The sequence below is a fragment of the Theropithecus gelada genome, chromosome 11 (genome assembly GCF_003255815.1).
Source record: "Theropithecus gelada isolate Dixy chromosome 11, Tgel_1.0, whole genome shotgun sequence".
NCBI classification, from domain to species: Eukaryota; Metazoa; Chordata; class Mammalia; order Primates; family Cercopithecidae; genus Theropithecus; species Theropithecus gelada.
In genome coordinates, this window is record NC_037679.1 from 71,319,690 (window position 1) to 71,344,789 (window position 25,100).

A 25,100-nucleotide genomic window follows, 5' to 3' on the forward strand; every position below is an offset into this window, starting at 1 on the left:
TATTTTTAAAGGGAGGAATAATGCCTTATTTATCTTCTGCCTGGCATATAATAGACTCTCAAGACATTAAAATGCATCGTGAACAAATAAACAGATAAATAAACAAGTTATAATCTTATGGGGAAATTATCCTTCAAATTTACTTTTTTTTTTTTTGAAACAGGGTCTTGCTCTGTTGCCCAGGGAGTGTAGTGGCACGATCACAGCTCACTGCAGCCTCGACCTCCCTGGCTCAAGCAATCTTCCCACTTCAGCCTTCTGAGTGGCTGGGACTATAGGCATGTGTCACTGCACCTAGCCCAGGTTTACTTTTTATTTGGATTGGTCACTAAAAATAAAATTTGGAAACATCACCTTGAAAATGCAACTGAAAAGCCACTTCAAAAAGTATTTGTTTTTTTGAACGCCAAGGCATAAGGACTGCTCGAGGCCAGGAGTTTGAGACCAACCTGGGCAACATAGCAAGATCCTGACTCTAAAAACAAACAACAACAACAAAAAAACATTAGCTGGGCATGGTAGTGTGCACCTGTAGTCCTACTTGGGAGGCTGCGGTTGGGGGATTGCTTATCACTCGAGTCAGGGAGGTCGAGGTTACAGTGAGCTATGATTGCACCACTGTACCCTAGCCTGGGTGACAGACCTTGTGTCTAATAAATTTTTTTAATTAAAAAATATATTTGGAAACTGTTAGCAGTGTTGACAGGGAGAGAATAAAAAATACCTTCTCAATTTCCTGGGATAACTGTACTCCTTCAGGGTACGGGGATATTTAGTCTCATCGTAATGCTGTAAGTTTTCATAGAACCACACTGAGGAAAAGTGTCTCATGAAATCATCCACTGATTTAACCCATCTGATCATGTCATTTAACGGAGCCTTTCTCTCTCTCATTTAGCATAAAAAATCTAATAAACTAACACACCAATAGAAGAAATCAGTGAGCTCTAGAAAGGAGTCCGGCATCTCACCTTCCTCTTTTTCCCACTCAACACAGCGGTTGGCAAGCACCTGGAAGGCGGCCCAGGCCATGGTGGCCACCTTCTGCTTCTTGGTCTGTTTCTCACTGGAGCTGGACTCGGTCTGACTGCTCAAGCTACACAGTCGATCCATGAGCTGCACAAGGCCACTGCGTACCAGGCACTTCTCTTCACTCCTGACAAAGGGTCATGGATTACACTAGATAAACGTAACTGACCAACACTCAGGAAACTCTTACGTGAGGTTCAAAGGGGCATAAAACATGCTGGTGTAGTTCCTTCCCTACAACTTAGGATACTGCCATGTGCAATCAAACACAAAATGATTTTCTTATAATGATGATTCCCTTCATTAACAAGGAACTTCAAATTCTGATTTATTTATCTACAATATCAAAGCAAAAATCGATGGAATCAACTCAATGTTGCAGTGATGTAAAAAAATCATATATTTTGTGCTAAGGGGATTCAATGAATGCTTGACATCTTCAAATTAGTAACTAAGTGACCCAAAAGAGGAAATAAATGTGCATATGCAAAATATTCCTGCCAAATATGTAAGTAATTTCCTAGGGACCTTTTATTTTTCTTTGAACCTCTGTATCTTCACAATGTAATATAATCCTAATGGCTGCATTTAGTCATGTAGGAACTCAATAATAAGAAATTTACACAGGAACCTTAAGTGTCTTTCAGGAGAAAAGTTTTCTATAGCTAGTTCCGGATAATGAAAGCAAAAAATCCAATTTTTAAAATTAAAAATACTTTCACTTAATTGACTATACATCAGTGTAACTTACATACAACAAAAGGCCTTTCCGTACTTACCTGGTATAAGGTATGGTACATAAGAGTCCAATGCTATTTGCACAAGCGATAGGGTAACGAGCACACAAAGACACAACGGAGGTCATGGTCTCGCCAAAGGCTTCCTGGACCTGCTCGACCATCCCACCACATGTGAGTTCTTCAATTCTGTGAAAGAGAAACCAAAGCTCAGGCTTCCTGAACCACGTCAAGAACAGTGGCTGTGACCATGTGAGCAGGAGAGGCCTCTTGAGAAACTCTAGAGTTTCTGGATGAATCCAGAACTGAAGGGATCTTGGAGAACATCCAGCTCAGTGTTTCCCAAACTATGTAAGACTGCTGGACAGAAGTTTTAGGAGTGCCTCCAAAACAGTGGTCCACACTCCAGAAAAGTCTGGGAAATCCTGGGTTAGGGAAATTAAAACAGACTACTGTAGACTTTTCAGAGCCTTCAGTAAGGGTAAAGTGAATGGCATCTCTACAAGCAGAGGACATTCAACATTTTCCAAACATATTTGATCATGAAACCAGTTATTTCAGACATGTCTACAATAATCTAAGTAGCATTGAATACTGTAAGTGCTTTTTCTTTTTTATTTTTTTAGAGACAGGGTCTTGCTCTGTTACCCGGGCTGGAGTGCAGCGGTACAATCACAGCTCACTGCAGCCTTGATCTCTTGGGCTCAGGTGATCCTCCCACCTCTGCCTCCCAAGTAGCTGGGACCACAGATGCACACCACCACATCCAGCTAATTTTTTTTTACTTTTAGTAGAGATGATGTTTCACTGTGTTGCCCAGGCTGGGTTCAAACTCCTGAGCTCAAGTAATCCTCCCACCTCGGCTCCCAAAGTGCTGGGATTACAGGCCTGAGCCACTGTGCCTAGCCAAGGCAGTTTTATTAATGAGACAACTAAAGCTCAAATGGATTAGCTAAGTGTCTGTTTTTGAGTTCCCACTTCAGTTATCAGCAGATGATGAAAGCCTAGTTGATAAAAAATAAAACTTTCACAATGAAAAAAACATAATATAGGGCTGATTCTATACCAATTAATATTAGTTTAGAACTGAGACTATCAGGATTTGTCTACAAAGACATGCAACATTGCATTGTTTACAATAGCAAAAACAAACAAGCAAAACTAACCTAATGTTCAAAAATAGGGAATTTGTTAAAGTTTCAAGCATATAATATAGTTTCACTGCATATAATGCAGTGCTATAGAACCACTAAGAACACTACGGGAGCCATCTATGGTTAGAACACAGACACTAAAGCGTTAACAGATGTTACCTTAAGAGGGTGTACTTGTAGGTGATTTTCATTTTATTTTTTGGCATTTTCTACATTTTTTTTCAAGTTTCCGACAAATGACAATAATCGAGGGAAAAAGGAATAGTGTTGCCAGTTTTATGGAGAAATTAAATTCTGGAAATAGGCTATGGTAATCATGAGGGCTTTTCACTGTTTCTTTCTGGGCACCCTGTGGTTGGCTGGACAGTGGCAAGTCTGGTCAATGAGCGAGAGTTCTGACAAGGAGCCTGGCAGCTCTCGAGGTGGTGGTTTCCTCCTCTGTGATTACCACGAGCCAGCATGAACCCATCACGCACAGAAGTAAGACCTAAAATTCTGTCTTCTTTTTATTTTTTTGTGATAAGGTTTTGCTCTGTTGCCCAGGCTGAAGTGCAGGGTGATGCGATCATAGCTTACTGCAGTCTCAACCTCCTGGCCTCAAGCGATCTTCCTGCCTCAGCTTCCCCCGTAGCTGGGACCACAGGCATGCCCCACCACTCCGGCTAATTTTTTCTTTTTTGTAGAGACAGGGTCTCACTATATTGCCCAGGCTGGTCTTGAACTCCTGGCCTCAAGTGATCCTCCTGCCTTGGCCTCCTTAAGTGCTGGGATTATAGGTGTGAGCCACTGTGCCCAAAAAAATTTTATCTTTTAAGCCACTGAAATTTTGGACTTGTTTCCAAAGAATAGTCTGACCTCTCCTGTAGTCCCAGCTACTTGGAAGGCTGAGGTGGGAGGATCTCAAGATTTCTCAAGATACTCACTTCAGCCTTAATTAACCCATTTTCCTCCAGTCACTGGACCCTCTCTGCCTATTGGCCAGAATTCCTCACCTCCAGCAGCTCAAGTCCAGGGCTTGTAGAGAAATGCATTTTCTATTTCTACTTGAAGATCTTTGAAGCCCAATAGGAAACTCATATAGAACAACTCACAAATGAGTTATAAAACCATCTTCAGAGTTAGTATCTACGATTACATTTTTAGAAATTGGTTCAGTAACAACAATCATGGAAATATACAAAAATATAGGTAAAACGAGGTTGTTAATGCAAAAACAAAACAAAAACAAAAGAAATAAAGACAAATGAACCTATGTGTCCATCAGTAGAGGATGAGTTAAATTTTTTAGAAAAGGTCATCTATATAATGTATATCTATGACCTCTTAAAAATCTTAAAGCAGCCAGGTATGGTGGCCCATGCCTTTAATCCCAGCAGTCTGGGAGGCTGAGACAGGAGGATCCCTTGAGCCCAGAAATTTGAGACCAGCCTCAGCAACATGGCAAGACCCCATCTCTACAAAAAATAAATACACTAGCTGGGCATGATGGTATGCGCCCATAGTCCCAGCTACTTGGGAGGCTGAAGTGGGAGGATCGCTTGAGCCTGGGGAGGTCAAGGCTGCAGTGAGCCATGATCACGTCATTGCATGCCAGCCTGGGTGACAGAATGAGAACCTGTTAAAAAAAAAAAAAAAGGCTGGGCACAGTGGCTCATGCCTGTAATCACAGTACTTTGAGAGGCCGAGGCGGGCAGATTACCTGAGTTCGGGAGTTTGAGACCAGTCTGGCCAATATGGTGAAACTCCATCTCTACTAAAAATATAAAAATTAGCCAGGTGTGGTGGCATGTGCCTGTAATCCTAGCTACTTGGGAGGTCGAAACACAAGAATCACTTGAACCCGGGAGGCGGAGGCTGCCATGAGCTGCGATTGTGCCACTGCACTTCAGCCTTGGTGACAGAGTGAGATGCTATGTCAAATAAAAAAAAGATAAAGCAGACCAGACCTATAAGTACTGATATGAAAACAGATACCTGAGATATCTAAGACATACTGAGCAAAACAACCGTGGTTATAGAAAGGCACGGATAATATAATCTGAATTAAGTTGAAAAAATGTATACACACATTTATGTGTACAAAAAGAATTATACAGCTGCTTATGCATGTATGGTTGCTATAATGAGCTCTTAATGGACAGAGTGGAATTTAGGAGAAAATGGTGAATACCAAGAGTTTTACATTCTATTAATATGTTGAGTTTTTTGCAAGATCATGTACCACTTTTATATAAATATTTTAGAGGAAAACATTAGCAAATACTATGCCTATGTTTGGGCCCCAGGAATAATCTTTGGAATGGCTCTGACCATTCTAGAAAGGACAGTATAAACTAACAGAAACAACTAACCTGGGTCCTCCCTGAAGGACCATTGTCACTGGACCCACAAGATGTGTCACTCCCCCGACTCGCACGGCAGCTGTCAGCAATTCCCGCATGTGCACCAGTGCCTGCTTGCGAGTGTTTCCCCGCCGCCACCTTGTCTGTGCAGCCAAAAGAAAACTGCTGCTGGACACCTGAAATGCACAAGAAGGAAGGACACCTGACTCCTGCTAACTGCCCCAAGACCCCTCATGCTGTTAGGTGCTATTCATCGGGAGCCTGCAAAACATAACGTACAGCTTGGTCAGGGTTGGTGCCGATGAAAGCAAACAGCTGCCCTAGCAGGACACTGTAGGTGGGCTTGTCCCTGCTGTCCTCAATGGCCAGCGACTGCAGGAGTGTAAAGGAGCTGCTGCGGTGGCTGGTCACGTGGCGACGCCTACAGGGAACATAGAACAGACTGGCAAGACGAGAAACACACTCAGGGAGCTTGTTTTGATGAATGCATTCAGCTGCATGTGGGAACCCAACCCTGGCCATTAGCCATTTACCTCTGATTTGCTCTAGTAAATTCCAAATCTTCATTACCAATCATTTCCAGGTCAGAAGGAGCTGACATGCTGCGAAGAAAAACAGGCTGCCTGACAGCATGAGATATCACTTTTGTTTCAGAAGCTGATTTACAAGCTGGAAAAAAAGGAATTAAAAGGCTGACATTTCTGCTATCTGTACAACAGCCAAATGCAACACAGAACTACCCAACAGTTTAAGTGTATCTTTGCTTTCTATCACAGTTCAGCCACCAATCTAGCTAGCACAGCATACTGATGGTTTTTACATCAATTTTTTAACCTAAGTATTAGGTTAAAAATTATTTTAACTTAAAAAAATTAAAATCTTTTTATTAAATTGGTTTCCCAAAGAAAAGCTGAAAAATTCATTTAATTTCATAGCTATCAATGTTCACTTTAACCTAAGCATTCTAAAAAGCAAGGAGGACATAGCAAGTAATTGCCAGAAAGCACAAATTTCTTTTTTAACATTTTTTAATTTCTTATTTTTTTGAGATGAGTCTCGCTCTGTCACCCAGGATGCAGTGCAGTGGTGTGATCTCGGCTTTCTGCAACCTTCATCTCCCAGGTTCAAGTGATTCTCCTGCCTCAGCCTCCCAAGTAGCAGCGATTACAGGCGTGCACCACCACGTCCAGGTAACTTTTGTATTTTTTTAGTAGAGATGGGGTTTCACCATGTTGGCCAGGCTAGTCTCGAACTCCTGACTTCAAGTGATCCGCCCACCTTGGCCTCCCAAAGTGCCAGGATTACAGGTGTGAGCTACCACACCTGGCCCAAATTTCTTAATTCAAATACATCCAAATCCATTTTTTTCAGAGATGGCCTTTATCCCCGCTTTAACCCCAGATTTATTTAGCTGATTTATTGTCATTTGATGATACCTCTGCTTTGATCATAGTTGGTAGGAATAAATATCACACTTGAGTTGGAATCTGAATGGGTCTTTCTATAAGACATACTCCTTAACCCTGTCCAGGGAAATAGTTGTTTTATAAAACAACCCTTAAATGGAAAGAAGATAAAACTATACGTCAAGACTAGCTAAGAAAAAAGGTGTTGAGAAAGTGCAGAAAAAAACCATTTTGTTTTATTTTTCTAAAATTTTCACTTATTTATTTATTTAGAGACAGGGTCTTGCTTTGTTGCCCAGGCTGAAGTGCAGTGCTACAATCATGGCTTACTGCAGCCTTGTACTCCTGGACTCAAGCAATCCTCCCAACTCAGCCTCCCAAGTAGCTGGGATTACAGGTGCACACCACCATGCGTGGCTAATTTTCATGTTTTTTTGTAGAGACCAGGTCCTGCTATGTGGCAAAGCCTTGTCTTGAACTCCTGGTCTAAGCGATCCTCCTGCCTTGGCCTCCCAAAGTTCTGGGATTACAGGCATGAGCCACTGTGCCCAGCTGAGAAAACCATTTTGTATCTGTCTTAAGAGTGGTTAGACAGCTTAAATATTAAAAAAGTATATAATTTTTGAAGATACTGTTATCTCTGAGGTCAAGAGCCTCTGGGACAGTACTAACAGCCTTACCAAGTGGTCAGGTCTATATACCAGACCTTTACCAAGGGCTTATGTGTATAGCAGACCATCCTGGCATGTGATTGTACCACACACTCAGCACATGTCTCTCTCCCAAACCTATGTCTTCCCCTGAAGTTCTCAGGGAGAACCTGTATTACAGAGTGAGACCTTGGGAGTCCTCCTAGACTTCAAATCCCAAGTGAGAAGAGCCTTAGATGACCAGCTGGGATGAAAACAAGTTTGCCTGCTCCCTACTGCTCACTGGGCAATGGGGCTATGTAACATGGACGCTTCCATTTAAGAACATGTTTATTTAATTTTATCTCTTAGGTTAAGAATGAATACCTGTGGGCTGTGCCATGTTACAGATCCTGTCTTAAGTAAGAAGACTCAATGATTTTCCTGAGAGATGCATTTTTAGGCTAACAATTAAAATGTGACCTAGGCTGGGCATGGTGGCTCACACCTGTAATCCCAGCACTTTGGGAGGCTGAGGTGGGCGGATCACCTGAGATCAGGAGTTCAAGACCAGCCTGGCCAACATAGCAAAACCCTGTCTCTACTAAAAATACAAAAATTAGCTGGGCATAGTGGTAAGTGCCTGTAATCCCACCTACCTGGGAAGCTGAGGCAGGAGAATTGCTTGAACCCGGGAGGCAGAGATTGCAGTGAGCAGAGATTATGCCACTGCACTCCAGCCTAGGCAACAAAGCGAGACTCCATCTCAAAAAAAAAATTAAAAATAAATAAATAAATACAATGTGACCTAGAAAAAGTTAACTCCCAGGAAGTCATAGCACAAGGTTCCACATAATTACTAAAGATGAAATGCAAACTCAGCTTCAAGTAAAGAGGGAAAAATGATGTTACAAGATTCATGATGTTCACTAATTGTATATGATACTATGAAATCTAATTACATATGTTAGTATGAAAACAAAAACAGGGCCGGGCGCAGTGACTCACACCTGTAATCCTAGCATGTTGGGAGCCCAAGGCGGGCGGACCACCTGAGGTCAGCAGTTCAAGACCAACCTAGCCAACATAGTGAAACCCTGTCTCTACTAAAAATACAAAAATTAGCCAGGCATGGCAGCATGCACCTGTAGTCCCAGCTACTCGGGAGGCTGAAGCAGAATTGCTTGAACCTGGGAGGCGGAGGTTCCAGTGAGCCGAGATTACGCCACTGCACTCCAGCCTGGGCGACAGAGCAAGACTCAGTCTCAAAAAGTAAAATAATATAAAAGAAACAAGAAGTTGACCACAGGAATTTAATGACATACAAGTATTTCTTTGTTTTTCTTTTATCACTCAAGTGCTTTGTAGAGAAAGTATAAGGCAAAACTAAATATGTTAAAATTTCCTTTTGTTTTCCTTTCTTGGAGTACCGAAGAGTGAATTTTTCAAAATATAGCTGACGTGTCTTATATGAACAGAGTAGGACCAGAAGCCAATTAGGGGCTACCTTTGAGCAGTACCTGGTGTTTCAGCAGGGGTCCCAGAGATGCTTCTTGTGAGGCCTGACTGGGCCGCGATGGTGACATGCAGCAAAAGCTCGGCTCGGTTCATTAAACTCTTCACTAACGTCTTTGTTTTAGCCAGTGGGTGTGAGGGTTTCTGAATAAGAGAATTCACTTCTTGTAGGAACTTCTCCCTATAAAGAAAGATTGATGTGCATTGAGTTGTTCTCTAGCTTACCAAAAACAACCATTAAAAGAAATGTTTACAAAGAATAAGAGAAGACACAGGGGAAACTAAGCAAAAGTAACCTAATCAACTTACTTCCCTGTTTCCTCATCCAAAGAACAGTGTTAGAAAATCTGGCCACTTCTGGTTTCTTTTTCTGTTTCAAATGCCTATGCTAACTTTTGAAGGTTAAAACCAAAACTTCCAATTTACCAAATGAGTTCCAACTCTAAAATATTTAGTAAGTTCACAATATAAAAAAATATATCTATTAAGAGACTAGACCTTTACAATGTGTTTTGAGCATCAAGGTGATAATAGCCTTAATAGTTATTAATACCACTAACCTCAGTGATAGGACCATGTTTTCAAGATCATTCCCATCAAAGGAGACTTCCTTCATTGAACACAAAAGTTCTAGTTCTTTCATTTTGTTCTAAAGAAAAAAAAGATGTATACAGGATCTGCAAGAACCAAGTTTTACTATACATATATTAAAATGAACAGAAAATTTCAGAGAAAAACCACCACCTTTGGTCCATATTTCTATGCTTGAAACTCATTTGTAGGTTATTATTTGATATTTTAATGATTAAGAATGGCATTCACTACTTTCTGGGAATTCTTTCAGGGCTTATAATTTTGCCTATTTTTTGTTTTTTAAGGCTTGAAAGCAAAATTTGACCATGATGACAACTTCCTTATATATCTTTATAAAACTATTAATCATCTAGAAAAACAACCTCATGAGTAATTATTTGTATACTGCATGCTGATCTAATCAATTTTCATTTAACCTCTTTTAAAGAATGGGTACAGTTTTGGAGTGTGCAACATTTTAGGAAATGACATTATTGTACCTCTACACACACACACACACACACACACACACACACAATGCCCCAGGGACAAATCATACACTTTGCTCACCTCATTAAAATGGTAATCATAAAAGAAAGGCATGTTGTTCTCCAGTTTCCCCTGCATGGCATCATCAACTTCACTTTGCCATTTTTGTTCCAGTTCTGCAACACTCTAATAAATACATTAAAATAGATGCAAAATAAAAACAAGTACAATTCAAAATTTTAGTCACAATAGTAATTTTAAAAATTAGATCACATTCTAAATTTCTTTAAATTTCCATGAAAGAAATTATTTCCAACAGTTATCAGACATTTACCTGCAGCTGTCTCTCCATGGCATTGAGCTTCTTAAAAGTCTCTCCCATAATTTTACACAATAAATCATATTCTTCAGCATGTTCTTCTTGATATTGGAAATTTATTAGAGATTGCAGTGCATCAACCAAGTTCAAGTGTTTAATAACACAAGACACCACCATTTCCTCCATCACGTCTGGCTGAATTACTTCTCTGTGACCACAATGGAAATTAGTCAGATGTATGCCATGCTCTCAGCTTCTCAATACTGTATTTTATTTTTATTTTTAATTTTTTTAGAGACAGGGTCTCTCCCCCTGTCACCTAGGCTGCAGTTCAGCGGAGCAATCATGGCTCATTGCAGCCTCAAACTCCTGGGTTCAAGGGATCCTCTTGCTTCAGCCTCCTGAGTAGCTGAGACTACAGGTGCATGCTGCCATGCTCAGCTAATTTGAGAAAAAAATTTTAGGGTGGGGGTTTCTCACTATGTTGCTCAGGCTGGTCTTGAACTCCTGGGCTCAAGCAATCCTCTTGACTTGCCCTCCCAAAGTATTGGGATTACAGGCATGAGCCACCATGCCCCAGGTCCAAGAGAGTATTTTATAGGTTGGAGAACTTAGGCTTTGATCTAAAGATATTAAATATTCACCACACCTTCTTTGTTACAATAGAGTAAGAGGTATGCATAGTATAATGGCACTGTTGGGAGTCTTATGTTGGCAAATAATTTAGTATATTAACTGATAAAACTGACATTGGCTGATAAAGCTGAAAATCAAGAGTAAAGAGACTTCAGCCTATAATCCTAGCACTTTGGGAGGCCGAGGCAGGTGAATCACTTGAGGTCAGGAGTTCGAGACCAGCCTGGTCAACATGGAGAAACCTCGTCTCTACTAAAAACACAAAAATTAGCTGGCTATAGTGGCATGTCCCTGTAATCCCAGTTACTCGGGAGGCTGAGGCAGGAGAATCTCCTGAACTTGGGAGACGGAGGTTGTAGTAAGCCGAGATCACATCACTGCACTCCAGCCTGGGTGACAGAACGAGACTCCCTCTCAAAAAAAAAAAAAAGACTTCATTTTCTATGATTGCTATATTTTGAGTTAGAGACATATTAGAGCTGGAAGAGGGCTAAGGCTAAGAAAGGATCTTCAGCAGCATCTATCCACTAATTAATTTTATGCAGTATTATGGCCTGCAGTGTTCAGTGCATATGGATGTTGGGCTGAAAACAATAGTGTTTTCTGTATTTTTTTTTATTTCAAATTTCATATATTCTCCAAGTTTTCTCTCTGAAATCCTGCCTCAGGAGGCAGAGCAGAGGCCTGCAAAACAGACTTGACTTTAAGCAAGAATACCACAGACATTTGTAACTGTAAGTCTGTACATTCTAGATTACAGAACTCCTCACCATTTCTCTAGGCATCAAAAATAAACACATATCTCTAGACTCTGGAAAGTAAAGTAGAGGCTGACTGCTAGTAGAAGGTCAAAACACTAGAGATAAACCTAGCACTTGTCACACTTTAGCATGTATCAGTCACATGGGAAACTTGTTAAGCTGGGCCCCATCCTCAGACCTCCTGATTCAATAGGTGTAAAATGGGGTCCAAGAACTAACAAGCTCCCAAGTGATGCCAATGCTGCTGACTAGGGGACCAAATTTTGAGAGCCCCTAATCTGGAATACTACCTGGTGGGCCCTCCAGACTCGGTTAATTTTAACACTCATAGAGTAAACATAAAATTAAAGTTTCATTTACTATACCACAGAAGAAATACACCCATTTCAATTGTTTAAACTTTTTTTCCTACTGGGAAAAGTAAAACACTACACAGCAACATACTTTATACTTGGTCTAAATTGAGGTCTAGCACGCCCAGAAATTTCCCTGAGCTTTATCATGATTCCTGGAGGCAGCCTGATCCGAGGCAGATCAAAGTAGTTTCCAACAGGAGGCACGAGGACATCAGAGGGGTAGGTGAATTCTCTGTCTTCCTCTATGGTCAGAGGCAGTGGAGAGGGGCTCGGAGTAAGGGCAGGGGAGATCACACCATTGGCCTCCACCTGCCACTGGCACCTGAGCAGACAGAAAAGAGGCTCTTCACTTCCTCTCTCATCAAGATTATTGGAAAGCTATTGGATGTTTGCAGACACATCAAACATATGAAGAATCACATTCTGTGTTAATTACTCATCAAACCTTCTCCAGAAGCTAAAGAAAAATGAGCATTGTATGAAAGCCCATCTTTGGGGATCTAGCTCCCCCCCAATATTTAATCATTAAAACTTTTAAATGTACAGAAAAGCTGAAAGAATGACATGGTTAATGTCCACAGACACATTTGTCTAGATTGTACAATAAACGTTTGCTGTGTTTGCTTTATCACACATCCACTCATCCTCTTGGGGATCATTCAATTTAATTAGACAATAATTGTGTCGGAGAAAAGCTTATGCAGTTCAAAGATGTAATCTTAAATTTAGTAAAGTAAAGGCCAGAAAGCACTATGGTGTAATTTTCATCTTATTTCTTAGACACAATGACACCCATGAGATTGCCAGGCAGTAGGCACAATCACCCTGGAAATGTACCAAAAGGATTTTTCCACATAAAGTCCTTTTTCCTTTGCAGGCAACACTAGCTCAAATTCAACCTTTTTGTTACCTTTGTAAAAGTTTGGACCGCAATAGCTCCTGACAGGCTTCTTCTTCTTTGGTAATTTCTGGTCCATTGTACAGGATTCTTAACATGGAACAAGCTAACACAGACAGACCTAAAGCCAGGTCTACCAGAAAGGGCAAGCCTCCTGAGACATCCTCCGAAGACTCCTACAATGCAGACAGGGGTAAACCACAATGGTCAGTGTACACTGGCAGAGGTTGCTACCTGTGCTGCCCCACACTGCACTGTTCCCAACCACAGGGTTCTACAGAGCAGCATCGAGTATCACTGCTAGGGAACATAGGTACAGCACCCAAATCATGACTAGATGGTGGTACTGCAATGACCAGAGTGAAGTCTCAACATAATTCTGAAGAGAAAATAGTTGATCAGACCCCATATACAATAGTACAAATCAAATAAATAGTATAAATGAAATAAAGAAGCCTGACTCTTTGATAGCTTCCTCTTTGTTGTGCCTACCTAAGTATAAACCACTATTTTGTTTTTTCACTTCCATCCTGTGCTCAAACTGTGATATTGTCAATGACTGCAGTGAATTCATTCAAGAAATATTTACTGGGTGTCCTCTGTGTGCCAGCCATTGTTCTAGGTGCCTGAGATACATCGGAGAATGAAATGAAGATCCCTGCTCTCATGGAGCTTACATTCTAGCAGTTAATGCCACTCTGGAGAGTCTTAGCGTGGTTAAGCTTAAGAAACATCAAAATCTAAAATACGTTTTTGGAATCAGGCAACTGGAGGGGTCAGTAGGATGTTTAAGTACTCTGGTTTTTGTTTTTGTTTTTTTAACTTTTGAGACGGAGTCTCACTCTGTCACCCAGGCTGGAGTACAGTGGTATGATCTCAGCTCACTGCAATCTCTGCCTCCCGGTTCAAGTGATTCTCTTCCCTCAGCCTCTCAAGTAGCTAGGACTACAGGTGCCCATCAACACACCCGGCTAATTTTTGTATTTTTAGTAGAGACGGGGTTTCACCAAGTTGGCCAGGCTGATCTCGAACTCCTGACCTCAGTTGATCTGCCCGCCTCAGCCTCCCAAAGTACTGGGATTACAAGCGTGAGCCACCATGCTCAGCTGGATGCTTAACTACTCTTAAAACCCAGGATCCAAGTGCTTATTTCTATTAAGTTCTATTGAGTCCTCTTTGCCCTATGGAAAGATGCTGGGGTCAGGTCACCTCCCCAAGCTTTGAAGAGGCAGCCCCAATCAATAGATGTATTTCTGTGCTGCTGAGCTGATATTAGGTCATGGCTAGTTTTATTCTGTAAAAGTACTACTAGCTGCTAGTAGTTGACTAGTGCCAACTAGAAGAGAAAGATGAAAGAGTGACTCATATTCTGCCCTGTTTCCAAGGCAAATATGATGTATGTAATCAAGGCACATAGCAGATAGTACATTTTGTCCACGGCAGTGGTTAGATTCAAGTACCTGAGCGCGAACTGTGCAAGCAAAGCCCCACATGGCTTTATCAGGAGTGTTGTGTTCACGGCCACTTCTCATTTCAAAGGAGAAGGTGACTGTATCTCCTTCCACCTTAAAATTTAAGAGGGGGGTGGGAAATGCACTTTAAAAACAAGATACACAATTTTCAAAAGAGCAATGAATTTCAGAGGTTTACTTTCAAAAAGGACCACAGCAATATTTCACTCCTTTTCTCACTTGCTTTTTGATTCAAATTCCATTCCCTTTCATTTAGACACCCAGTCCTTTAAGTGTCTCTCTTGACGAGGTAGCCTTTGGGATGAGGCATCTGTGAAATGGGCCACAGTTGCCCATTAGCAAGATCAAAGTAAAGGTTAATCAAATCTTGAGAATAATTTTTTTTTTTTTTTTTTTTTTGAGACAAGGTCTTACTCTGTCACCCAGGCTGGAGTGCAGTGGCACAACCATGGCTCACTGCAGCCTCAACCTCCTGGGCTCAAGCAATCCTCCCACTTCAGCCTCCTGAGTAGCTGGAACTATAAGTGTGCGGCACCATGCCCAGCTAATTTTTGTTTTTGTTTTTTTTTTTTGTAGAGACGAGGTCTTACTATGTTGCCCAGGTTGGTCTCAAATTCTTGGGCTCAAGCAGTCTGTCCACCTTGGCCTCCCAAAGTGCTGGGATTACAGGCATGAGTCACCTTGCTCGGCCTTGAGCATAATTTCTCTCTCTCTTTCTTTTTTTTTGAGATGGAGTTTCGCTCTGTCGCCCAGACTGGAGTACAGTGGCGCAATCTTTACTCACTGCAACCTCCGCCTCTTGGGTTTAAATGATTCTCCTGCCTCAGCCTCCTGAGTAGCTGGCATAACAGGCGCGTACCACCATGCCTGACTAATTTTTGTATTTTTAGTAGAGATGGTGTTTCACCATGTTGGCCAGGCTGGTCTCAAACTCCCGACCTCAGGTGATCCTCCAGATCACCTGAGTGATATAGTGCTGGGACTACAGGTGTGAGCAGCTGCACCTGGCCATAATTTCTAACAAATGGCTTGCCATCTATGGCTGAATTAAAAAGGGTCCATAACGTATATGAAATAAAGGCCCTGGGAATAGACTTTAGGGACATTTTTGGGTTTTAACAGACATTTCAGTTTATATTCATATCCCAGGCAGATACACAGTAAGTAGTTTGAGGGCCGAATTACAAAGCATGGCACTCATTTCATCAGTTTGAGAATGGATAATTGTTTTTGCTCCAAAGGCCCAAATTCATCTGAACACATTAACTCAATACTTTTACACTGCAATGGCCTTGTGGTTCTAGGGTACTTGTCAACAGGGAGTATAGAGGAGAACTAAGCTGGAAAAGATCTAGCAACCCTTTTAATCAACAAGGAAGAAAATGCTGTGACAAATTCTATCCATGGAGCAACTTGTGAAAGGGAGTGAACAGGGGTCTGATGTCCTACAAGTGAAAGGAGGATCATTCTGAATAGAAGGAGTGAGGTGACAGGCCTAGTAAGGTGGCCCCACCTCAACAAAAGCCCCCAGGGCAAATGTTTTTCTGAGATTACAGTTAGTACTTGGACCTGTGAGGACTGCAAGTTCATTTTCTTTTCTAGGAAGCGATTATGACTGGATACCATACCTTCACCAAGTCTTTCGGCCAACCAGTTCCTAAGACACTACGGCTGCCATATCCCAGTGTGTTGCCTCCATATTCAGCAACCTTCCTACTGTTTGTGTTAGGCCCCGCATATATCACCAACTTCAAAACAGAAAATATACTGTTAGACTGTAAAAGAAAAACAAAAACAACATCTACAAATAAAAAGGCTGCAAAAAAAATTGTTCAAAATACAATTATAACCAGGCATTGGTGTCATTATAACTAATATTTCCTGATTTTTTTAGGTATAACTGATACTAGTTTGGATGCAATCAGTCATTGGTATTTACAGGGAAGCCACAGAGTAATAACAATTCTTAATAAAAAGAAGTATATTTTTTATATTAGCACACTTTAATTGGCTTGGGGACCTCACATTAAATAGTTATACTCAGCTATTGTACATCAATATTTTTGAAATAGTTATTTTAATGCTAATTAATAACATATAACTCATTAATAACAGTTTGGCCCCTTAAGTCCTCCCCAAAATTAGTAAAGTGAGCAAATACAGATGGAAATATGATTATATCTAACAGAACAACAAATAAAAGCACCAAAGAAAAAAATCAATGAATAAATAAGAATTTAAAAAAATGCAACAAATTGAAAATAAGCCATATATTCTTAGGATGTTGCTTAATGGTATAAAAAGAAAATGATACAAATTTGGGCCAGAAAGGGGGCGGCTGCTTCTTGGGTCAGTTTTCATGTATCAATACTTCTCTAATTCATATATAACCAGCTAGCTGACTTTCTAATCGGCAGAAGAAACATTTATAGCTCATTTGGCATTCCACAGGAAAAATAAAGCTCTGGCTTCTGTAAATACCAAACCCTGTCTTCTAATGTGTACTGTGACTGCTTCTCACTGCATCTAACTTCAGATTTAGAAGCTCCATCTTCAGCCCTGAATGCTTATCATTTTGTGATGTCTTACCCTTTGGGGCCTTTTGCTGACACCAGCCAGGGACCACTGGAAAAGTAAATGTACTTTCATCCATGTAGTAAGCCTCTTTGTGCTTCATCATTTAACACTAATGTCTACTGCAGGCATAAGTTAGCGCATATCAGAAATGCAAAATACGGTTTTTAAAGGAGAAACAAAATGACACCAACTAAAACAGCAGACTCTCCCATTTCTATATTAAGTCACTTCACCTGAACCTGGGAAATGGGGGTAGCCAATGCCAGGAGCTATGAATTACAGTGGGCTGATGGTAGGAGATATGTTTCTGAAAGGCCTACTAAAGATCATCTCATATATTTTCTTGTTTCCAGCTAAGGTGAGTTTTGAGGACAAGGCTTTGGTGACACCTGGGAATCTTCACTATCCTAAAAGATAATGGGGAAGAGGATTCTATAACTTGCCCAGAAATGTGTTTCACCATCTCATAGTATATAGAGTTAAGAAGTCCTTTATTTTTAACCTAAAAACCTCCCCGGATAGAATGTTTTTAAAAGCCAGCCTCAGAAGTCAGAATCCCCTGCTAGGATTTAAGCCCATTTGCCCTCACACAGTTCACAGGAGAGAGACACAATAGATCACTAACAAGCTACATAAAAATAGTATGCACAAAGCTATTAGATAATCCTCCAGCTGTTCTTTCATATGTTACATATTTCATTAGCCTTTCCCCCTAAGACCACATGACAGGTTACAATTCAATAATTCTAAGTGGAAGAAAATGTTTCAACCCCTAAGATGCTTCCTTTTGTTCATAACTGTTAAGCCACGAGGTTGGAAACTACTCTTCCTCAAAAAAAAAAAAAAAAAGTTTAAATAAATATAAACCAGATCCTAGCACCTCTGAAACCCTTCTAAAAAGCCACCTTTTCCCAAAAGATACATGAGAAGCCCCAAGAATTGGGCAGTGAGACCTTTCTAGATGAATGGACATCACACATCTGGGAGAACTTCAAGCACAGAGGGAGGGCAGGGGTAAGCAGAATGAAAAGGAACATTTCCTTCCACTCACATCTAAGTACCTGAAAGCTTACAAAGTACACTTTCAACATATCATTAAAACACTGTTCTTAGACTGCAGAGGTGGTGTTTCTTTAACTTCCTTAAATCACTACCCTTCAAAGATAAGAACTTTATCTTAGAAAAGTTCTCCTTAGAGATAGCTACAGACAGAAATCAGTCAAGAATGGTGACCAGCAGCAAAGAAAAATAAGAAGCATCTAAGAATCAGCTTACTTGAGGTGGAACCAATAATAACCCAGTTCTTACTTACTTTGTCATAGTCATATTGTGAAGAGCATCTGCTATCAAATCTAAGGTACAGGCAGCGAGCTCCTGGGATATGGACCGTTTCTTTAAATTTATAGTTGTCTCTGACGGGGTGGACTGTTTCCACAGTCTTTCCAGCAGCCCATGGGGCAGGAATCTTTAAACCAGTGAGAAATCCTGGCTCTTCCTTCTCTTCTAACATTCTAAACAGAAATAGAGAAAGTGATTTAGCTTAGCAGCCAAGGAAAGGAAAAACAATATAAACATTAAATTGCTCTTTAATTTTCCACAGCATGCAGTATGATAACACTGAGGCTTTTACATGCTTGATATCAGTGGCAATCAGAAACATTTTAAAAATTCCCACATTTAAAGGTTTTTTCTTTCTTTGTTGTTAGATACTATATTTACTTTTTTTTTTCTTTTTTGCCTTTTTCTAGGACAAGAAGCAGAGATATATTTTCATTTTTCTTTCTTTTTCTCAAGGGAGAAGCCCAATTGATATCCAAGAGAAGATCTGATCAACTCTCATTTAAATGTACTCAGGAAAAAAAAAAGGTACTGTAAAGGATCTTTAAGATTGGCCACTTTGCAAATCCCACAGGGTTAGCATCCTGTAAAAATTTCCTTTTGTTGATATCTACATGCCAATTGCTGAAAACTCCAGGAGTCTACCTAGCTACTTTTCACCGTAATTTTTACTAAGGAAAGGTGCCTTCAAAGGTTCTCTTACCTACTGTAATTGAACTCTCAAGGACAGCATGGAGCCTGAGGTTGCAGAATACAAACTCCTAAGACTTAAACTTAGTTGCCACAGAATTCTCTTATTCTTTCAACTCTGAAGCTTGAGCTGCAGAGCCTTACTGTCCAATACAGTAGCTACTAGTCACATGTGGCCATTTCAATTAAATTGAATTTAAATGAAATAAAATTTACAATTCAGCTCCTCAGTCACATTAGCTACACTGCAGACGCTCAATAACAACCTGTGGCTATGGAACTAGACAGCACAGATAGAAGTTTGCATCACTGCGAAAAGCTCAATTCCATAGCCCGCTGCTCTAGAGAAACCCAGGAAATCTTTTTAAAAGACAGCTTTAATGCAACATAATTGACATAATAAATTGCACATATTTAAAGCATACAACTTGATAAGTTTGGACATTTGTTATACCATTAAGTTTCCTTCTTCCTCTTTGTAACCACTCCATTTCTCCCCCAGGTGATCATTTATTTGCTGTCACTAGAGATTAGTTTGCATTTTCTAGAGTTTTATATAAATGAAATAATATAGTACGTGACCTAAGGGGACGTGGCTTCTTTCATTCAGGGTTAAGTATTTTGAGATTACATACACACTGTTGTATATAACAATAGTTCATTCCTTTTTATTGCTGATTAGAGTCCATTGTATGACTACATCACAATTTGCTTATCCATTCACTTATTGATGGGCATTCATGTTGTTTCCAGATGGACATTTATGCTGTTTCCAGTTTTGGGCTCTTCTAACCAAAACTGTTACGAACCTTAATGTAAAAGCTTTGTAAGAACCTATGCTTTCTTTTCTTGTGTGAATACCTAAAAGTGAAATAGTTCAGTCATATAATAGGTGTAAGTTTAAGTTTTTAAGAAACAGCCAGCAGGGTGTGGTGGCTCACGCCTGTAATCCCAGCACTTTGGGAGGCCGAGGTGGGTGGATCATGAGGTCAGGAGTTCAAAACCAGCCTGGCCAACATGGTAAGACCTCGTCTCTACTAAAAAATACAAAAATTAGCTGGGTGTGGTGGCATACGCATGTAATCCTAGCTACTCATGAGGCTGAGGCAGGAGAATTGCTTGAACCCAGGAGGCAGAGGTTGCAGTGAGCTGAGATGAGCCACTGCACTCCAGCCTGGGTGACTGAGCAAGATTCCGTCTCAGAAAAAAAAAAAAAAAAAGAAACAGCCAAACTGCCTGTCAAAGTCATAATATTTTACATCCCCACTGTTAGCATATAAGAATTTCAGATCAATTTTGAACTAATCTCTTGCTCCATGGGGAAATTTATTCTAACCAGTTGCTGTAAATCTACAAAGCAATGTTACAGTTATCTAAAATTTTCATTTCGAAGTCTTTTTCTTTTCACATAGATAATCCTTGCTAAAAATCATTTTCATAAAAGGAGTACTAGGCTTTCACCAGAAGAAAACAAGAAAAGGGTTCCTGAAAGGAAGCAGCATTCATTACCTCTCATCAGGGAACAGCCTGCACTTCTGGTCTGGTGCACCACACGGGGAACAGCCCACCTCAGCAAAAACTGGACACTGGGTTTTAAGCAGCAAAGCCGTCTGAAACACAAAAACCATCATTATGTCTTCCAGTGCTACTGTCAGTTATCTAAATGGTATGAGAGCCAAACTTAGAGATCTCTCTTAAATCGTCTTTTTACAATCCTAGTCGGCTCTCCTTCACTAAGATATGCTGTGCTACTTAGACAACTTAATATTGTTTTACTTAACGCTAGAATGGAATGCATCATTTATATTAGCTACTATTAGCTGGTAAGGACTCAGGAGATAAACTATAATGGTAGGTTTTTAGTAGCATTGTATATTAGCATTTTTATAGCTGATCAGCCATGAACACTTGCTAAAAGATTGCAGTTAGTAATTTAGTCAAACAAATAAAATGCTTTCCCTTGTTATTTGTTTATTTTTATGACACAATATTTTTCTTCATTCCATCATTATTTCCCTTGGTTTCTGAAAGGCAGGATTATGTTTATTCTGCCTTCAGTGAAAGCAAACAGCCACCTTGTGAAGCAGGTTGGCCAAAAAGCAGTTCACTTTGGCACACCAAGGATCATACCTGGCTTGTATAGAGTACCAGCTGCACTAGCTGAGGCATCAGGGCATCGGCCATAATCAGAGTCTGTAAATTTGGATGCATCAGGGAGGTCAGTAACACTGGAAGAAGGTGACCAAGCATAGTAGCCTTAGTAACTTGTTCCAAGCCTTTTAACCTACAAAAAGTTCAAGAAAAACACACAGCCTAAGCAATGCCCAAACATGTGAAGAAGCACTAATGTCATCTTTATCTGACAATTTCTCCTAAACTGCACCTCCTTAAACCACTTAAGCACTTTCAGTGATAGCAATTCAGTCCACAAATTTTCCACCTTCTGCCACTGAGGGAGAGGGGAAGAACAGAAAGAAAGCTATTAATAGATTTCACCTTCAGTCTCTGATTTTTGCCAAAAAATTTATAAGCTGCCTTTTTTTTTTTCTTTTTTTGACAGGGTCTCACTCTATCACCCAGGCTGGAGTGCAGTGGTACAATCACAGCTCACTGCAGCCTTGATCTCCTGGGTACAAGTGATCCTCCCACCTCGGCCTCCCAAACTGTTGGGATTACAGGTGTATGAACCACTTAGGTTCTAGGTTCTAGGTTGCTACATGGTGCATTTCATAGCACCTTTGAAGTACTTTACAAATGGATTCTAAAATGCCAATGGTTACTACCTGTAAAGTTCCCTTGCCTCTGGGGCTGCTGGTCACTGTGCTACACAGTGACTCTAAAAAGGAGGAAGTGAATGGCTACAACATTGATTCACCTGCCCAGAGCTGTGACATCCATTACTGGTCTAGAGAAATTGAGGCTTGTCTGGGGCATGCAGAAGCAGGCAGATTTCTTCCCCCAATTTTTTTTTTATTACGGTAAAATAAACATAGCATAACATGTACCATCTTAACCATTTTAAGGGTACATTTCACTGTTATTAAATAATGTTGTGCAACCATCACCATCATCCATCTCCACAACTCTTTTTGTGTTATAAAACCCAAACTCTATACCCATTAAGCAATAACTCCTCATTTTTCCCTTGCCCCCAGCCCCCGGTAAACACCATTCTACTTTCTGTCTCTATGATTTTGACTCATTTAAGTAGGCAAATTTTTAATTTATCTTTAAAATCACATTTTTAATATCTCTGTCCTCTGCTAGAAGAATTAAGGAATGCAGAAAGAAAGGATTATGTAAATTCCTTAAGGCTACTTAGGATATTGGTAGTGGAACCAGAAACCCAGGCTCTCCCATTAGACTGAACTACGTATTACTAAGCCTCAATGCAACACCTATCTGGGTTATATTGTTCTCAATCCCAACCTCCTATCTGCTCTCTGGGAGTGGGTAAGAACCAAGTCCATAGGAACAGACAGGGTTACGGAAGCAAAAATTACACTGTAGGATTCTTCTAGATCTACAGCTCCAATATACAAATCGTCAAAAAACACAGTATGCAATGCACCTCTAAAATCAAACCAGAGCAGAATTTTGTCTTTTTTTTTTTTTTTTGAGACGGAGTCTCGCTCTGTCGCCCAGGCTGGAGTGCAGTGGCGCAATCTCGGCTCACTGCAAGCTCCACCTCCGGGGTTCAGGCCATTCTCCTGCCTTAGCCTCCCCACTAGCTGGAACTACAGGTGCCTGCCACCATGCCCAGCTAATTTTTTTTTCTTGTATTTTTAGTAGAGACGGGGTTACAGCAGAAATTTTAATGTGAAGGGCTGAGAAAGGGCTTTATTACTGTGAAAGAGAGGTCAGACATGTATTTGGAGAAGTAAAATTACAGTAAAATCTTGAGGTACCACATCAGTGTCATCCTTTGTGTAGCAGTTGACAAGTCACTTATTCCTCCCAAAAGTCTTTATCATGAGGAAACTAAGTGTGCATGGTGCTGACCTCGATAATTAAAGGAAAGGCCATTTTGGGAGTGATGGCAGTAGAAGTCTCAAGTGGCAGAGATTAGGCCGTGCCCTCCACAACTTCGCTACCCTTAGATCATGGCTGTTGGCCCAATCTCACCTGAAAGCACACGAAAGAGTGTGACTGCACTTGGCTTTCAAACACTTGCCCTTTTAGCCTATTCTCACAAAAATCTCTCTATATAAAATTGATCCTTCTATATTCTAAAAATATTTAATTTCAATAAGCAAATTTTTCTTCCCACAGGGCAGCTGGTCACAGCCCACCATCCATTCCTTACCTCTGCTCACGGTCTGCTATGTCACTATTTATGAGGGCAGTTGTGACCTGCTGTAGCATTTCCAACACTTCATCACATCCAGTCAGGATTTGGGTGGCAAGAGCCAAAATACTGACTTTTAGCTCCTAGGCAGAAAATATCATCATATTATTTTTAAGCTTTGTGACGAACATACGTTCACAATGACAACATGAAATGATGTATTTAATGATGCATTTCCAAATGAAATAATGAGATGGCCAGAATAAGCCCAAAGCAGTAAATTCTGCTAGAATGACAAGTAGCAAATTGGGAGGCCAAGGTCTGGAGAGCTGACAGAAATACGCAGTATTTCAGAGGGATCACACTGAGTCCCTAGGAGAAAAGGCTCCCATCCCAGCCAGCACAAGAAATATCTCCCATCCCATCCAGCACAAGAGAGCTCCTGGTGGCCAGCCCAGAAACTGTCCAGGTGGAAGACTGCCTTGGGTGGTATGAGGATAGCTAAAGAGAAAAACAGAACAGTAAAATGCGCATGTAGAGGCGGTGAATAAAATGAGACAAAAACACAACATTCTGAAACAGTACAAGTGACCTTTTACTCAATGTCCTAAAGCCATCACAGTTAAAAACAGGCAGTAAAAAAAATTCAATTAAGGTAGCAAGCAGTTACAGGCTATTAAACATTAAAATAACTATTACAGAGTTCGTGGGAGTACAAATACTAAATAATGTGTTAAGAAGGACTAGCTAACATTATAGAAATGTTTAGTTTACAATGATTTTCAGTTAAAAAAATACAAACTCTTTAGGGGACATGTTTCCCCAGAAACCTAGACAACTGAGCCTATTCAGCCTTTCCTAAGAGTCTTTACCTTTCTCTCTATGGTTTAATTAAGAATTTACTAAGGCTACGCCAGGCACGGTGGCTCATGCCTATAATCCTAGCACTTTGGGAGGCTGAGGCAGGTGGATCACTTGAGGTTAGGAGTTCAAGATCAGTCTGGACAACACGTTAAACCCCGTCTCTACTAAAAATACAAAAATTAGCTAGGCATGGTGGCACACATCTGTAATCCCAGCTACTCGGGAGACTGAGGCAGGAGAATCACTTGAACCCAGGAGATGGAGGTTGCAGTGAGCCAGATTGCACCACGGCACTCTAGCCTGGGCAACAAAGCGAGACTCCATCTCAAAAAACCAAAAAAACAAAAAAGAATCTACTAAGGCTAAAATTTAGCCTTCAAATAGAAAAAACTTTCTCATTGTTGGAATTTTCCGGAGTCTTTATTATTATTGTTATTTTTTGAGACAGAGTCTCACTCTGCCACCCAGGCTGGAGTGCAGTGGCATGATCAGGGCTCCCTGCGACCTCTACCTCCTGGGTTCAAGCAATTCTCATGCCTCAGCCTCCCAAGTAGCTGGAATTACAGGGGAGTACCATCACGCCTGGCTAATTTTTGTATTTTTCAGTAGAGACGGGGTTTTGCCATGTTGGCCAGGCTGATCTCGAACTCTTGGCCTCAAGTGATCCACCTGCCTCAGCCTCCCAAAGTGCTAAGATTACAGGTGTCAGCCACCACACCTAGCTGTTATAAGTATTATTGAGATTTTTTTTTTTATCATTAAGAGAGTAGGAATTCTGAACTAATGATAAGCCAAATCATGTTTTAAGTCACACTAATGACATGCACAATCATCTACTGACTCCATACCACATGGCAGCAAAGTGCCAGGTATTTACAGGGCTTGTTGTTAATACAGCAACTTTACAAAGAAGATGTTATTGTCCCTTTTTACTGATGAGAAAACTAAGGCAAGAGAAGTTAAATAAATATTATCAACAACTTAAATTAAAAGTGCATGTATGTCTGCCTATTTGAAAATGGATTAT

At 40.6% G+C, this 25,100-nt stretch overlaps 1 protein-coding gene across 2 annotated transcripts in view; it reads right to left on the reverse strand.

Moving 5' to 3' along the window:
- Positions 1–25,100, reverse strand: part of HECTD4 (HECT domain E3 ubiquitin protein ligase 4) — a 223,726-nt gene that overhangs the window by 80,961 nt on the left and 117,665 nt on the right. Inside the window, exons 18-34 of one of the 2 annotated variants that reach the window (XM_025401575.1) lie at positions 23,228–23,352; positions 21,052–21,205; positions 20,431–20,531; positions 18,206–18,404; positions 15,940–16,064; positions 14,305–14,440; positions 12,857–13,020; positions 12,035–12,268; positions 10,209–10,401; positions 9,956–10,060; positions 9,373–9,461; positions 8,818–8,993; positions 5,796–5,931; positions 5,542–5,683; positions 5,272–5,438; positions 1,809–1,955; positions 972–1,156 (exon numbers count right to left, since the gene is read on the reverse strand). In XM_025401575.1, coding sequence (XP_025257360.1) covers positions 972–1,156; positions 1,809–1,955; positions 5,272–5,438; positions 5,542–5,683; positions 5,796–5,931; positions 8,818–8,993; positions 9,373–9,461; positions 9,956–10,060; positions 10,209–10,401; positions 12,035–12,268; positions 12,857–13,020; positions 14,305–14,440; positions 15,940–16,064; positions 18,206–18,404; positions 20,431–20,531; positions 21,052–21,205; positions 23,228–23,352 — 2,578 coding nt within the window. The remainder of the gene's footprint in view (positions 1–971; positions 1,157–1,808; positions 1,956–5,271; positions 5,439–5,541; positions 5,684–5,795; positions 5,932–8,817; positions 8,994–9,372; positions 9,462–9,955; positions 10,061–10,208; positions 10,402–12,034; positions 12,269–12,856; positions 13,021–14,304; positions 14,441–15,939; positions 16,065–18,205; positions 18,405–20,430; positions 20,532–21,051; positions 21,206–23,227; positions 23,353–25,100) is intronic. The other variant, XM_025401574.1, reaches the window with a different exon arrangement.